This window comes from Cornus florida, unplaced genomic scaffold, assembly GCF_030987335.1.
Source record: "Cornus florida cultivar Cherokee Brave unplaced genomic scaffold, ASM3098733v1 CherokeeBrave_3.0.0_Hap2_Chr03, whole genome shotgun sequence".
In the NCBI taxonomy this organism is placed as follows: Eukaryota; Viridiplantae; Streptophyta; class Magnoliopsida; order Cornales; family Cornaceae; genus Cornus; species Cornus florida.
Genome location: NW_026775573.1, coordinates 15,374,370 through 15,389,152, shown reverse-complemented (window position 1 = coordinate 15,389,152; position 14,783 = coordinate 15,374,370). Strand labels below are relative to the sequence as shown.

At 29.5% G+C, this 14,783-nt stretch overlaps 1 protein-coding gene across 1 annotated transcript; it reads right to left on the bottom strand.

Annotated features, from left to right (window-relative positions):
* Positions 1–7,257: 7,257 nt before the first annotated feature.
* Positions 7,258–13,827, bottom strand: LOC132301151 (bidirectional sugar transporter SWEET17-like). The gene is made up of 6 exons (XM_059798428.1): positions 13,794–13,827; positions 13,618–13,654; positions 13,297–13,507; positions 12,724–12,885; positions 11,510–11,629; positions 7,258–7,590 (listed from the first exon to the last, which is right to left on the bottom strand). The coding sequence occupies exons 1-6, from the start codon at positions 13,825–13,827 to the stop codon at positions 7,408–7,410; spliced, it is 747 nt and encodes a 248-aa protein (XP_059654411.1). The 3' UTR covers positions 7,258–7,407.
* Between the last annotated feature and the right edge of the window lie 956 nt (positions 13,828–14,783).

Below are 14,783 nucleotides of genomic sequence, written 5' to 3'. Positions count from 1 at the left end.
TAGAGCTCTAAATGATCACAAGAAGTTGCCTTGTATCAGGGATAGATGACCAACTCTCTTTTCGTGGTACTGAGGAGCAGCCCTGGGCGGATTACATTAACTTTTTGTAACGAAGCAAAGTTTCGGGAAGTGAAAAGTGTCAGTGGCATTAGCATTGGCCTTGGCATTGCATGGTACTTTATTTATCATATCATATTAATAGTTGAAAGGATTCATTACATTTCATAACACTTTATTTCATCTTTCATACATTTGTTATACGTGCACTACTTATATGTGGAGTATCTTTAGGAAGTGGTGTGAATCCTAGTATTTGAAAGAGAATGAAAGGAAAGGGTACAAGGGTCTACAACCAGCTAAGATATTGATTGAAAAGAATGTGATAATTATGGAGTAATAGAGATGGATATTCCCAGTTTGTGTTTATGATTAGACAAGAGTGGTTATCCTTTTGTCTAGGTTCAATAAATCATTAATACTAAAAGGTTCCTTAGGTATTAATAGAAGGATAGTCTTTTCACGGCACATGGGCATACCTTTAAACTGATGGTTGTGATAATTATAAATGTGATACTTTGTATAGAAGGTTGTAATAAGGGAAATAGTTTAGACTCTGTTTATATGGCACTTCATATTGTTGTGTGAGACAGCATGATTTTGTGATGATTATTTTCCCCTGATTTGTATGACTCCCTTTCTGATTCCTATTCTTTGTTTGTATTCATGGGGGTATTAAGGAGTGGTGGTTAGGCATTTCCCGCTGAGCTGTGGTTGCTCATTCCTATTATATATATATTTTTTTCAGGTTATAGACAAGAGGTCATAGAGGGAGTTCCTCCACAGCCATGGACGGATTTTGTTGTATATCTTTGTATAAATGGAAAATGTTTATTTTGAGACTGGCATATATATTTGTAAATATTTTTTTAAATAGATTTTGTTTAATTATAGTAATTAAAGGATTATGGGATTTTAATTGTGAAACCTACTTTTATATTTTCTGATAATGTGTGGACAGGGAAATGGACTTTGTGTAAGCATGTTGGGACAGGGAACTTTATTTAAAATGATTTTGTTGGGGATTTTAGATATTTTTAGACAATCTCATTTTTAAGTCCATTCATATAATCTTATTAAAATTCATTTTGACTAAAACACTTATATATTCATATCACAGTGTAATCATATTATAATAAATATTGTATAAATAAAACAATATATAAAGTAATAGGCCAGTATAATATATAAGATTAATAAGAGAAGAGTAAAGAAACTTCTGGCCTGTGTAATGGAGAGGCACGCAGTATGCGCTGTCCTAAAGCCTTTACAGCCTCCCTACGTGCAGGTTGTGACGACTATGAAAGGCTCCAAGATACAACTCCAATGTCCTCCATGCGCACGTTCATAGAGTGACGATCACCAAGTCTTGTAATGTCATGTTGCCCATAAACTCAGATATATAATTGAATATATACAATATAGTATTTGGTTGAATAATAAATGAATAAGTTTTTAGAAAAGAAATTGAAAAAGAGAAGTAAGAACAACTTTTAATTTGTTAGAATAACCATATATTTATAAACTATTTTAAGGAATAAGTTTTTAGAAAAGAAACTGAAAAAGAAAAGTAAGAACAACTTTTAATTTGTTATAATAACCATATATTTATAAACTATTTTCAGACCCTTAGTAAATAGACACAACTACTTATAAGGGGTCACACCTCTTCAAATAAGAAGTTTTAAAAACTTTTATTTTTTATTCAAAAAACCTAATAATCCCTCACAAGTTTTTAAATCTTCAAACTTCGAAATATCATATAAAGATGTAAATATAGATATATGAAAAAATAAAATAACTTGGCAACTGAATACTATGCAATAGGTGCAAGAGTCTTCCAGACTTGAACTTGCACTTAGTGTTACTGTCTCCATCTGAGGAACCCGACAGACTAAGTCTTGAACTCGGCCCCTTGAAACAGACTTCAGCATGTAGCACACAAAGTATTGACTTAAGACTTGGTTAGCGATGTAGCACTGTTAATGGCCATGCGCTGGTATTTTGATTCTCATGAGAGTTACTAGAAGATAACCCAATTCTCATAGTTGCGGCCTCATGACAACTCTCACTTTGGTGAGTCCTCCAAAGGTACATGTGACCTATACCTTGCAAGAGTTTGCTTGCCCCGGGCTCATTCAGGGCAATGCCCTTCCTAACGTCACACTAAATAGCATTGGTGCCATAGGGATAGATAGGAGTGGATCTTCATGAGAAACCTCCTAAAAAAATAGTGCTATAAATAAGTCACGCAGTACGGATTGTTTCTACCCGTTGAACCTAATTTATGAGATCTCCAATCACAAAGGACGGGTTAATTCTGAAGGTGACTCCTTTAGGGCTTAAGCCCATCCCCCTCGACACTTTTAGGACTACACTCCTAGAAAATTAAGACTCAAAAATCTCATTATTATTTTCTTTCTCAAGAGAATTCTAGGACTACGCTCCTAGAAGGAAAAGACATTTGTCTTTTTATTTTAATAATTCATCTTTGTAGCGCATGCAATCTCCAACTTGTATTGATAACCACTGACTTGTCAAAAACAATTATTAGCCTGTTTCATGGACTACAAATAATAATATATTTGTTAACTCATATATAAAAAATTTCATCATTTAAAGTAAAAATTAAATATATTTGCACACTTGCTCAAGTAATTCAAAATTTTGAATTTGCATTGAAATGAACAAATAAATTGAAAATAAAGTTTCAATTTGATGTCACATAAATATTCTTAGCAAGATGAATAATACAAATCATCCAAACTCAATTCATCCCCCACATTTCAAGGATATAAATTAAATAATTATCACTGTTCAAAATTTTATAAAGATAATTTTCAATTTTTTTTTTTTAGATAGGCTAATACAATACAAGAAGTATAAAGCATCATGCAAGTAGAACTGTAGAATTTCGAATTAAACATATTATTTTAGACATTAGTAAACATATAATACATTGACTAACCCAAAATCAAATCAAACTTCAAATAATAGCAGCAGCATTCAGAAGAAATTACTGTACTTAAATTTACTCAATGATTCAATACAAAAGGCAACTACTCCTATTTGTTTTATGCTTTCTATATTGCACTTCTCAAAAGTTTATGTCACCACAATGACTGTATAAAGCGGATTGAATATGAAGTTGTATATACATGACACACACATATATTACAATCATTCATTTTCTCTTACAAAGTATATGATTAAATGAATACTATCAATTCACAATCAATAGTATACGTAAGATTAATGCTAATTATCTTTAAATATATAAACATATATATATATATATATAATTTTACTTTATATCTCCTTTGTTTTCTATATAAAAGATTCTTTCCAAATTACTACAGACACCAAATACAACTTTCGTTTGAACCAAGTAGTGTCTCTTAACCGTTTTTCATAGTCTTAAAATAATATTGTAGTTATAATAATGCATAGCACATAATAATAAATAAAAAAATAAAAAATTACTCAAATTCATTAAGCATATGACTATACACACATACACACGAGAGTTATATCCAATCACATAGTCCTTGTAAGTAAGGACTAATTGAGTCTTAGAACTCTTCTTATTTCCAACTCTCTAAGATCCTTAACAAATCAGAATATGCAACATATTTTAATTTCAATTTCATCTTCAAGAAAACACATACAAATATTGAATTGGTAATACATAGTACATTTATGAAGCACTTACGTATAAGTGTCTAAATATAACTGCAAAGTTCTAATAGATGTGTGATAAAACATGTATTCTAACACATGATATAAACAAGTTCTTCACATTAAAGTATATACTAATGCAGAGAAACATTACAAGTTAAATTATTATTTTATAATGCTAACTAATCTGAGTTTTCCTATCAATAAGTATTATATATCTAATTATTTATGTGTTACTTCAAACACACAAGTATATATAGAATGAAAAATATAACAATCAACTTGTATCCCAATATAATTGTTTCTGAACCGATGTGTCTTACATACGAAACTATATTTTTCATTATATATATATATATATCAATGTGACTTTTTTTATATGGTATTCTTTTAAATGGAGGAAACTCATTCCAAACAAAGTCCTCTGATATTAGAATCCAAAACCATTCCATATATATATATATATATATATATATATATATATATATATAAATCAATACATTTTTTAGAACAGGTATGTACTCCGTCCGTTGGGACGTGACTATTTTATTCGCTGTAACTGTGTTATTTTCTCATACAACTACATAGAATCAAATAAACTACACAGGATCAGTTACTATTCCTATTTTTAATAGAACACTTTTTTTTTTTTTTTTCCTTTTTTTTTTTTAATAGAATTAAAAGTAAAAATTGCACGTTTCACTCTCAAACATTTTTTTTTGTCCAATAACGTCAACCAAGAAACTAAACCAAAGCATTACTTTTATTTCATGTCAAAATAACAAATAGAAATTAAATAATTATTGTATTATACTGATTTTAATTTTTTCATAACTTCACAGTAACCATTTAAAACTACTTTAACACAAGAACATGAATATTGTGCATGAAACATAGTAAGAATGATTAATACTATATATAAATATAAAAGTTAATGAAAACAATAGCCATATCAGAATCAAAGATATACATAGGTGTACGACTGGACAGAATATGTAACACGTTAGAGAAATTTTAAAGGCTTTAGAATGTTAGGGATTTTAGATATTTTTATACAATCTCATTTTAAAGTCCATTTATATAATCTTATTAAAATTCACTTTGACTAAAACACTTATATATTCATATCACAGTGTAATCATACTACAATAAATATTTTATAAATAAAACAATATATAAAGCAATATGCAAGTAAAATATATAAGATTAATAAGAGAAAAGTAAAGAAACTTCTGACCTGTGTAATAGAGAGGCACGCAATATGCGCTGTCTTAAAGCATTTACAGCCTTCCTACGTGCAGGTTGTGACGACTATGAAAGGCTCCAAGATACAACTCTAATGTCCTCCATGCGCACGTTCATAGAGTGACGATCACCAAGTCTTGTAGTGTCATGTTGCCCATAAACTCAGATATATAATTGAATATATACAATATAGTATTTGGTTGAATAATAAAGGAATAAGTTTTTAGAAAAGAAACTGAAGAAGAGAAGTAAGAACAACTTTTAATTTATTAGAATAACCATATATTTATAAACTATTTTAAGGAATAAGTTTTTAGAAAAGAAACTGAAGAAGAGAAGTAAGAACAACTTTTAATTTGTTAGAATAACCATATATTTATAAACTATTTTCACACCCTTAGCAAATAGACACAACTACTTATAAGGGGTCACATCTCTTCAAATAAGAAGTTTTAAAAACTTTTATGTTTTATTCAAAAAACCTAACAGAACCAATGGATTTTTCTATACTCAGCCATGTGCATTAAAGTTTTATTTAAAATTTTTGGACATTGTTCCAGGGTTCGGTCAGACATTTCTGAATACGAGCATTTCTTTGTTCTGTTTTATGTTCATAACCTAAATTACGGTCTGGGGGCGTGACAACCACGACCAATCGTTTTCCTGGTTTTGATGTCTTTAAACACACACAAATTAGGGCAAAAAATTACAATACAAGATAAGGTAGTGGTTATTTGTGAAACTGACAAAATGTTAGAATTTAAAGATGGAACAATTAAAGCAAAATCTAAATTGAATGTATCATTTAGAAACAAAGATCCTTCCCCCACTAATTGAGGCCGAAGTTTCATTTGCAGTAAAGACAAATTTTTGTGTGAAGGGATTGAGTGATGAAACCTGTCTAGAATCATATGTCATGTGATCTGTTGCACCAGAATCAATTATCCATGCATTATTCAAAACAGGTGTAGAAATATTTAAAACTTTTCCATTGTTTGCAGCTATTACCAATTCCGAGGCTTTGCTAGCAACTTCATCTTACGTCTGTGTTTGGACAACTGATGCAGTGGAAGACTTTGGTTGATTTTTCTTTGCACGACTAGGATCCCACCAACTCAAAACAACGGCTTTTAGTATGACCGGTCTACTGCAATGAGTGCATTTGTAGAAAGATTTGTCAATACCATTGGTTGGTCTATCATTGTTGGGTGTCTTCGATCTTGTTGACACTGATTAGATCTGTTCTGAGCCACCATGGTATTGGATTCAGATGCTCCGGAATCACCGTTCAGGGTGATATTATTATTATTATTATTATTATTATTATTATTTCATATATATATATGTATATATATATATGTGTTTTTAAAGAGAGAGGCTTCGCCGAAGAGTGGGGTCGAGATTTGGTTCGGCTTTGGCGGAAGCGGCAGTGAGCTTGGAGAGCTCGGCTGTGGACGGTCCGTCTATGAACAGTGGTAGAATGAACCGGCAAGGCACGGGCTCGGCCTGATAGACCGACGGCAACGGCAGCTTTTGGAATGGCGACGGCGGATGGCAGAGAGCAGTGGGCTCTATATGTGACACAGGAGATCGGCGGGACCTACGATCGGAATCGATCTCAACATTCAAAATGGAGGAAATGACAAGGATGTTAAAGTAATTTACAGATTAAATTTTTTTTTTTGGAAGTCTAACTTCCTCAATTTATTTAAAATAATCCGTATAAAATTGATATACTTCCAACGTTAAGCACATGGAAGAGTCAAACTACAACACTATTAGGCATATATGCATGAATGTACCAATGGCAACATGAAATTTAAATATTGCCCAAGTTTCTGTGAAAAATGAGTATAAAATAAAAAATTAAAGTAATTATTATTTTATATTGATGGTTGATATATATGTGTGTGTGTGTCGTGGATTAAATTCACGAAATAAAGACAAGGTAAATCACAATTTCTCATGTCTCTTCTTACTTACTCAATTAAAATACCATAGGCTTGTTGAATCTCTCTCTTTAAACGTACCAAATAAAAGGGTACCCATCCGATCATGATTTTCGACTAACCTTGAATTAATTCAATGGTGACCCTGACACAATAAATTTATATGATCAAGTGTCTTATATTACTTATGAATCAACTTTGCCAAAGTTACAAATGAGCTCAGTGAGTTCAAAAGCTGTGGTTAAATTATAGCAATCCAAATTCCAAACACATTTTCACACATTACGAGTCAAGCTAAAGACAGAAATTCCTTAATTTGGGCTCAAAATACAATATCATCATTATCAAACTTACTGTAATATTTTTCTATCCACAAAATTGTAACACAAATAACATTTCTCCTCCTCCTTGTATATATATATAAAACCACGCCATTGGTAAGCTTTTCTTGGGCCTTCTCTAATGATAGATTGGGCCTCTACTCTTGGTTGGTGTTTTGGGTTGGGCCGGAAGATGAAAGGAGGTTCTCTCTCTGGTCTCCTCCAAACTCCAAGTCATCATCATCGGATATAGTTTTGCATAGGGATTGTTTGGATTTACAGTAAATTGCGTATAGAATCATCTGAGCAATTCCCAGGAGAAATCCACTCCCATTTGGTACCTATATATATATATATATATGAAAGGACATCATTTAACAGTCAACACTCTAGTCACTATATTATACGTGTATGTGTGGTTTTGTATAATTTGGGTATAAACTATGCATGTGTCTATATAAATTTGATGAATTTTCCCATAAAAATGATTTTACAAGTCAAATTTGAGAGGTGTGGTATGAGTTCCACACTCCTCTCTAATTTAGCAATAGATATTGAATGCGCCAGACACGTCATCAATATACATATTCAATCAAATATAACATATTATATAGTAATTTTACTAGAAAATAGGCTAACTTTTTTTTGGAATAATACATTGTTATTGGTTGGATATACCAATGACTTGGTATGCCTGTTATATTCAATATTTACTCATAATTTAGGGTTAGTGGGGCTGCATCGATAAATTTAATTAACTTAGCGTTGTTTTGCTTTATTTTTTATTTATTTATTTATTTATTTTTTAATAACCTATATATTTCGATTTGAAGATGATATTTGCTTATCTTGTCATTAATTTTTTTTTTGAACCATCTTTCCAACCACGATATATTTCTCGATTTATAAAACTAAAAAATACATAACAAATGAAAAAAAAAAAAAAAAAAAAGTAGATGACAAATAATAATATAGACATAACATTTACTATCATTCGGATTTAAAATTCAACATTTTACCATTCCACTAGTCATTGACTTCTAAAAATGCTCGAGGCTAAATTGAATATTAAAGATTGTGATATTTGTTATTAGTGTCCCTTCATTAGGATGTATTAATATATGGGATGCGATATTCCTATACTATTGCACTTTAATTTTAGAGGAAATGATACTTCTAATTATAATTTTAAAAATTAATAATTATTTTTTTTCAAATATCTCTCCCACTTTCCAATTAATGTTTTTTTAAAAGGAATTGACACTTCTAACCCTAACTTTAAAAATTAATAATTATTTTTCTCAAATACCACAAATATCCTTTCAGTTATGGTAAGATCTTTTTGTCTACCCCCACTTTTCAATTAAATGTTAGGAAAATTATATTTTGGTGACCAAAATTAAACATAATTGCTATATAGTGACCTTAAAGTCAAGAAAAGGTGGATAGTGACCAATTTTGAAATTTAATTGATATTAAGTGACCATTTGATGATTTATTACCTAAATAGCCTTCTTATAATATATTATTATGTAAGTAGACAAATTTACCCTCTATATTAACCTAAATAAATACCTACTTAAATTGACTAACAAAAAGACAACAAATTATTAGGGTGAGTCTCTGAAGAGAAGATCAAGATGGGAGAGAACTGATGATGGATATTATACATCATTCTCTTCAAGATTCTAAGAGACATGACGAGAAAATTGTAAATTTTATTCTTATTTATTATTTTCAAGGTATAGTTATTATACTTTACGAGTTGGTTTGTCTGAAAGATCTTCATTAAGATATAAGATTGTAATTTTTAGGAATTTTTAATACTATTTAGTTATAGTTCAAGAAATAATGACTATTGTTGATTAATTTCATAATTTTACTAACTGTTAAAGGGTGTTTCAAAAGTATGATTTGCCACTGTAAATGTTATGAGCGTTCATGTTGGAAAGCCTTGAAAAATAAATAATGGATGGAAAAGAGATAATGTTGATAAAGAAATTTTAAAATTTTAAATTGGTAAATTGTAAACTAAAAAGGAAAATATTAGATGGTTGAGAACCTTGAAAAATAGATAAAGGGTGAAAAAAAGATAATGTTGGTAAAGAAATCTTAATTTTTTAAATTGGTAAATTATAAACTAAAAAGGAAAAAAAGAAAACGTTGGATTAGAGAGAGAGAGAGAGTAGGAGGAGGATGAATTTAATAACTTATTATTTATATTGGATGGCAATTTTGTCATCTAAAATTTATTTTTAAAATGTTTATTAAACTTTTAAGTGTTTTTGATCAAATTATCCTTAAATGGTCACTTAATATCAATTAAGTTTCAAGATTGGTCACTATTCACCTTTTCTTGACTTTAAAGTCACTATATAGCAATTATGTTTAATTTTGGTCACCAAAATATAATTTTCCCATTAATGTTTTTGGTATCTTGAGGTTTTTTTTTGTTAAACCCTATTGCTTCCCGCCTTTCTAAACTCTTTCTCTATTTTGCATTAATTTTCTCTTCTCTCACCCATTAAGGTTTGATATTGTTCTTTGTAAGTATTAAGTAATAATGAAAGATTTTACAAATAAAAAAATAAAGTTGAACGATTTAATTGACCTTATTAGCATAAAAAATATTGAATAATTATTAAAACTTCATTATCATTAAACTCCTTTGATGATAATATTGATAGGAATGGTATTTTTTTTTTTTTTTTTTTTCCCTTTTTATGTTCTAAGTTTACGTTTAGATTTTTTATCCTATGTAATTTTTAAGAATTAATTTGGATGGTGATGGGAATGGTAATTTTTTTAAAAAAATTATTTTCTATTTTATGTTTTGAGTTTAGTTTAAAATTTTTTTTTCCTGATATGATTTTTAGGTAGATGCGGTATTATAAAATGAGGAAGTTGCATTAATGTGTTTAAGGACCTACTTGTAATCTTTTTTTTTAAAAAAAAAAAAAGAAAAAAGAAAAAAGAAAAAAAGAAAAGTGGAGTCCGAAATCCGAACATTCGTCTCCCTTAATATATTATGTTTTCTTTTTTCCTTTTTCCATGGGTCAATTGTAAAAAATACCTTTAATGTATATTTCAAAAAGAGCACTCTCACCTCTGTTAGAAAACATGTGTTAATAATTCTTTTATTTTTTTTAATATTATACTAAAACATCCCTCAAATAAAAATTTGAGATAAAATAATCTATATATATATATTGGTTGCACACTTGCACCTTCTGACCTTCTACATGTCTCCATGACACTAGATATGGAGTTAAGATGAAGACTCCACATGATCTTAACCACTAGATATTGTTGGGCCAACCATATGATATGGTGCAATTTCTTAATTATATAACAATGGCCATTGCTGCATATTTGGTGGAAACTCTCTCACCACAAAGAATTTCTTAATATGATTGGATAAGTTTCAAGGTGGAGACGTGGAGACAGATTATTTTAGCACACAACACACACACACACACACACACACACATACATATGACATCTCCAAGATAGCGTATCTGCATTTTATAATTAATGATAGATATCGATTGAGTTTTGAATTTCTTATTCTCCACATTTTCATGTAGTTTGAGTAGATAATATTAAAATAGAGTAAATTTTATTCACCTCCAGGTTTGCACAAATTACAAACACTAAATCGATCATTCAGTATTTATTATTTTAATTTCTTCTAAGTCGAATTAATTAGCCCAAAAGTTACTTTGAATGTGAAAAATCAATAAAACTTTTATATTATAATAATATATTATATTACATTTTATATACAGAAAATATAAAATTGTTAAATACAGACGCCAAATCTCAAAAGCGGTTGGTAATAAACACCAAACAATTTGCACAGTGTAATTTATTCAAACCCTTGACAAGATTAACCCTAATTTATCTATTAAATTATGATATGTTGAATTGCTTTACCTAATATTACCTTTTTCCCAAAAAGATGCCTTATTTTGAAAACTGTTAGTACACAATAAAATAATATAATTTCCATCAATTCATTGATGTGAGAGAACTTTTTAGGTGGACCCAAAAAAAAAACAAATATATATATATATATATATATATACACACACACAGTCACACACTAGACCAAAGCTATGTATAGGGCCAAAAGTGATATGCAAAGAGCGATTATCATATAATAAACATGTTTCTTATTTCATACTCATAATAATCATTTATTATTATTATTATTATTATAATTATTTTTTGTGAGAATGAAAAAGACAGAAAACTTACCCCAAGAAACCAATCATGAACAAGGAAGGCATAGAAAGTCCAAATCCCTCCATTTAAGAAAACGAAAAATGAGAGTAGGAATGGCATGTACTCCACGCTTTTAGTTGTCACCACCGTTTTCTGTGCATTTTAAAATTTTAATCATATATATATATACACCGCATTGCACGTCACAGAATATTATTACACCCAATCATCAACTATACTTACTTCAAGTGCAAGTGTTGTCCACATGACAACAGTTCATATATAAATTAATGTCCAAAGAAGAAGAATAGGATTATAAATTTGATTAATTATAATAAAATTTTTAAATTTAGATTCTTATTAGTGAGATCTACAACATACTTAGTACTAATATAAATTAATAATAAATTGATACGTCCTATTTTAATTACCAAATTATAGATGATAATCGTTTACACTTGCATCATATTTAAAAGGGATGTCATTTACACTTGCATCATATATTTTTGAGTAGCACTTGTAATGAATTGTCTAATCGAATAATTTTTAATTGACTATTTATATCAAATACAATTAAGTGGAAGGTTTCACTTCCTTATTTGTTGCATAATCAACCAATTAAAAGAGTAAGACTAGCAATTTATCACAAATATTCGGTACAAGAATCATTTTTCTATATTTTTATTCAATTCATTATGATTTCTTATTTGAATTTCTGATATTTGAAATATATTCCAAATATATTGTTAGACTGGATCTGCAGTCTTGAGGTTTTGAAAAAAAAAAAAACAATAGTTCACAATAAAATCAATATAAAAATGTTAACAAAATGTTTTTATTTATTTTTATTTTTTTAACCTAAAATGACATATATATTTAGACCGGATGAAAATAGTGTATGAGGTAATTTTTTTTTACTGAAGACTTCTATAATTGTCTCTCCCCTCTTGGAGAAAGATTGATAAGATAAGGAGACATAAAGATGAATAAAGTGAAAGAGGTTAAACGTAAGTAATGAAAAAGTGATATGCAAAGAGCGATTATCAGAGAAAAATAACAACAAATAATGGAACAGAATTTTTTAATACCCTTTTTTTTTTTTTTCTTTTTTTTTTTCCTTTCAATAATTTAGAATTGCGTCCCACTCAATCCTACATGTCTCCACCAATAATTGATGATAATGATATATGCTATGCATATGCATCTCTGATCATAAAATTTGTACTAATTACTAAGAAGTATCTTACCATAGCTGCAAGAGGTGAACCATACATGACTATGTTTAGACCTGCACACATGAACCCTGTAACATTAATCCGAAGATCTTCATGCATTGCCAAATGGGTGACCAAAATTGTTGTTGCTAGAAACCCTACATCTAAAATTCCAGCAAGAATGGCAGTTTTAGCCTGAAATAAATTAACATAGGAAGTGCTTATTATCATATTCATGTTCATATAGATCATAACAACAATTTTATGCTAACAGGTATATCAAATCATCTAACAAGAGTGACGATTCGAGATTCGACAGTCGGACAACTCCGACTGTTTTATGTGAATGGAGGCTGACATCAATCCTACCGCTGACATTATTAAGATGTTTGTTAGCCCAACTCACATAAAACACAGTCAGATTAAATCTTACAGTTGGACAATTCCGACTGTTTTTATGTAGATAGGAGTTGACATCAACCCTACCATTAATATTATTAGGTCGTTTGCCAATCCCACTCACATAAAATAATCAAATTAGTCTGATTGTTGGACTACATATCATTTTTCATCTGACAATTGGTAGATTTCGAATATATTACTTACCCTCATTCTTGGAGGTGCATATATAAGGAACAAAGATATATATACAATTTCCACGACGACACCGAAGCCATTAACTGTGGCCACCAGATAGCTTCCTGGCTTTATAATCCCATAGTAAGTCCACAAAGATGAACTAAGTAAAGTGCAAATGTAAGGAAGGCTCTCAAACTCCTCAGTTGAGCGATGCTTCACAATCCTCCAGAATGTCCCTCTGCATATATATATAACCACAATTCGTATATCAACCCACATCATTTTCGTGCAAAAACTACTCTCTCTATTATATATACACACACAAACACACATATATATGGATCTTACGCTGGAGAAAGAAAGAGAAGCACTGAGATGATGTTGCCTGAAACAAATATAAGCAAAAACGAACCATATATATTAGTCTTCTTATATATATTTATTCAAAAACCTTAATGAACACTACATTAATAAATCATTATACAGAAAGAAAATCAAAACAAAATAAAATGGAGGACCATTACCTATCACTCCAACATAGAAACTCAAATTTTCCATGTTTGGAAAAAAAAAAAAGAAAAAGAAAAAGAAAAAAAGCTAGCTTGGAAAGAGCGGCTTAATTTGGAATGGAGAGAGAGGCTTTAAGAAATGCAACGTACTTAATTTGGCTATAAGAATAGATGATTTTGTTTTGGGGTTATATCCAACAGTAAAGTTGCAGATTTATTTTTGTAGTTGTTTATTGGGTAGCTTATTCTATACATGGCCTACAATAATTGAATATATATTTAATCTGAAAGAGATCCAAAAGACAAAAAGAAAGACCATATATCATGCCTGTCGCGACTAACACAAGTTTGTGTAATTAGTATTATAGGTTATGTTCAACATATTAATATGACTCTCTTGTCCTCACCATTTTTTTTTTGAAAAGTGCCATTTTTTCAAGTTGGCTATTGATCTCTTGCCAATAAAGTAACGTAGAGATTGGGAGCCTGAATTGACACTAAATTAAATCCGAACAAATTAAGTTTAAAATTTTAACTAAATTTATTTCAATTTTAAAACTAAGCCTTCAATTCATTACTCTAAGATATAAGAAAATAATTTGACTTTTCATAATAATTTTTCATTATTTAGTCAACCAATTTTTATTAATTTATTTATTATTTTTTGTGCATTTTAAAAAGAAATTTCATACTGGAATGTTTATTTTTAATTTTTTTGCATTTTAAAAGGAAATTTCATATTGGAATATTTATTAGAAATATAATATGGCAGCTAAAGTTGTTTTAACCTCTCTCTCTCTCTCTCTCTCTCTCTCTCTCTCTCAAGATTTTAATTCCCATGTCTTCTGATAACTTCCTTCTGGGTACTTCTATTAATTAGTTCACACTCTATGAGGTCAATGAAGTCACATTTCACTTTATTGTCTATTGGTTCATTTGGTTGTTGAAATGAAAAAGAAAACGACATTTTCACATTAATGGATTTGAAATTTGATAATGACAGGC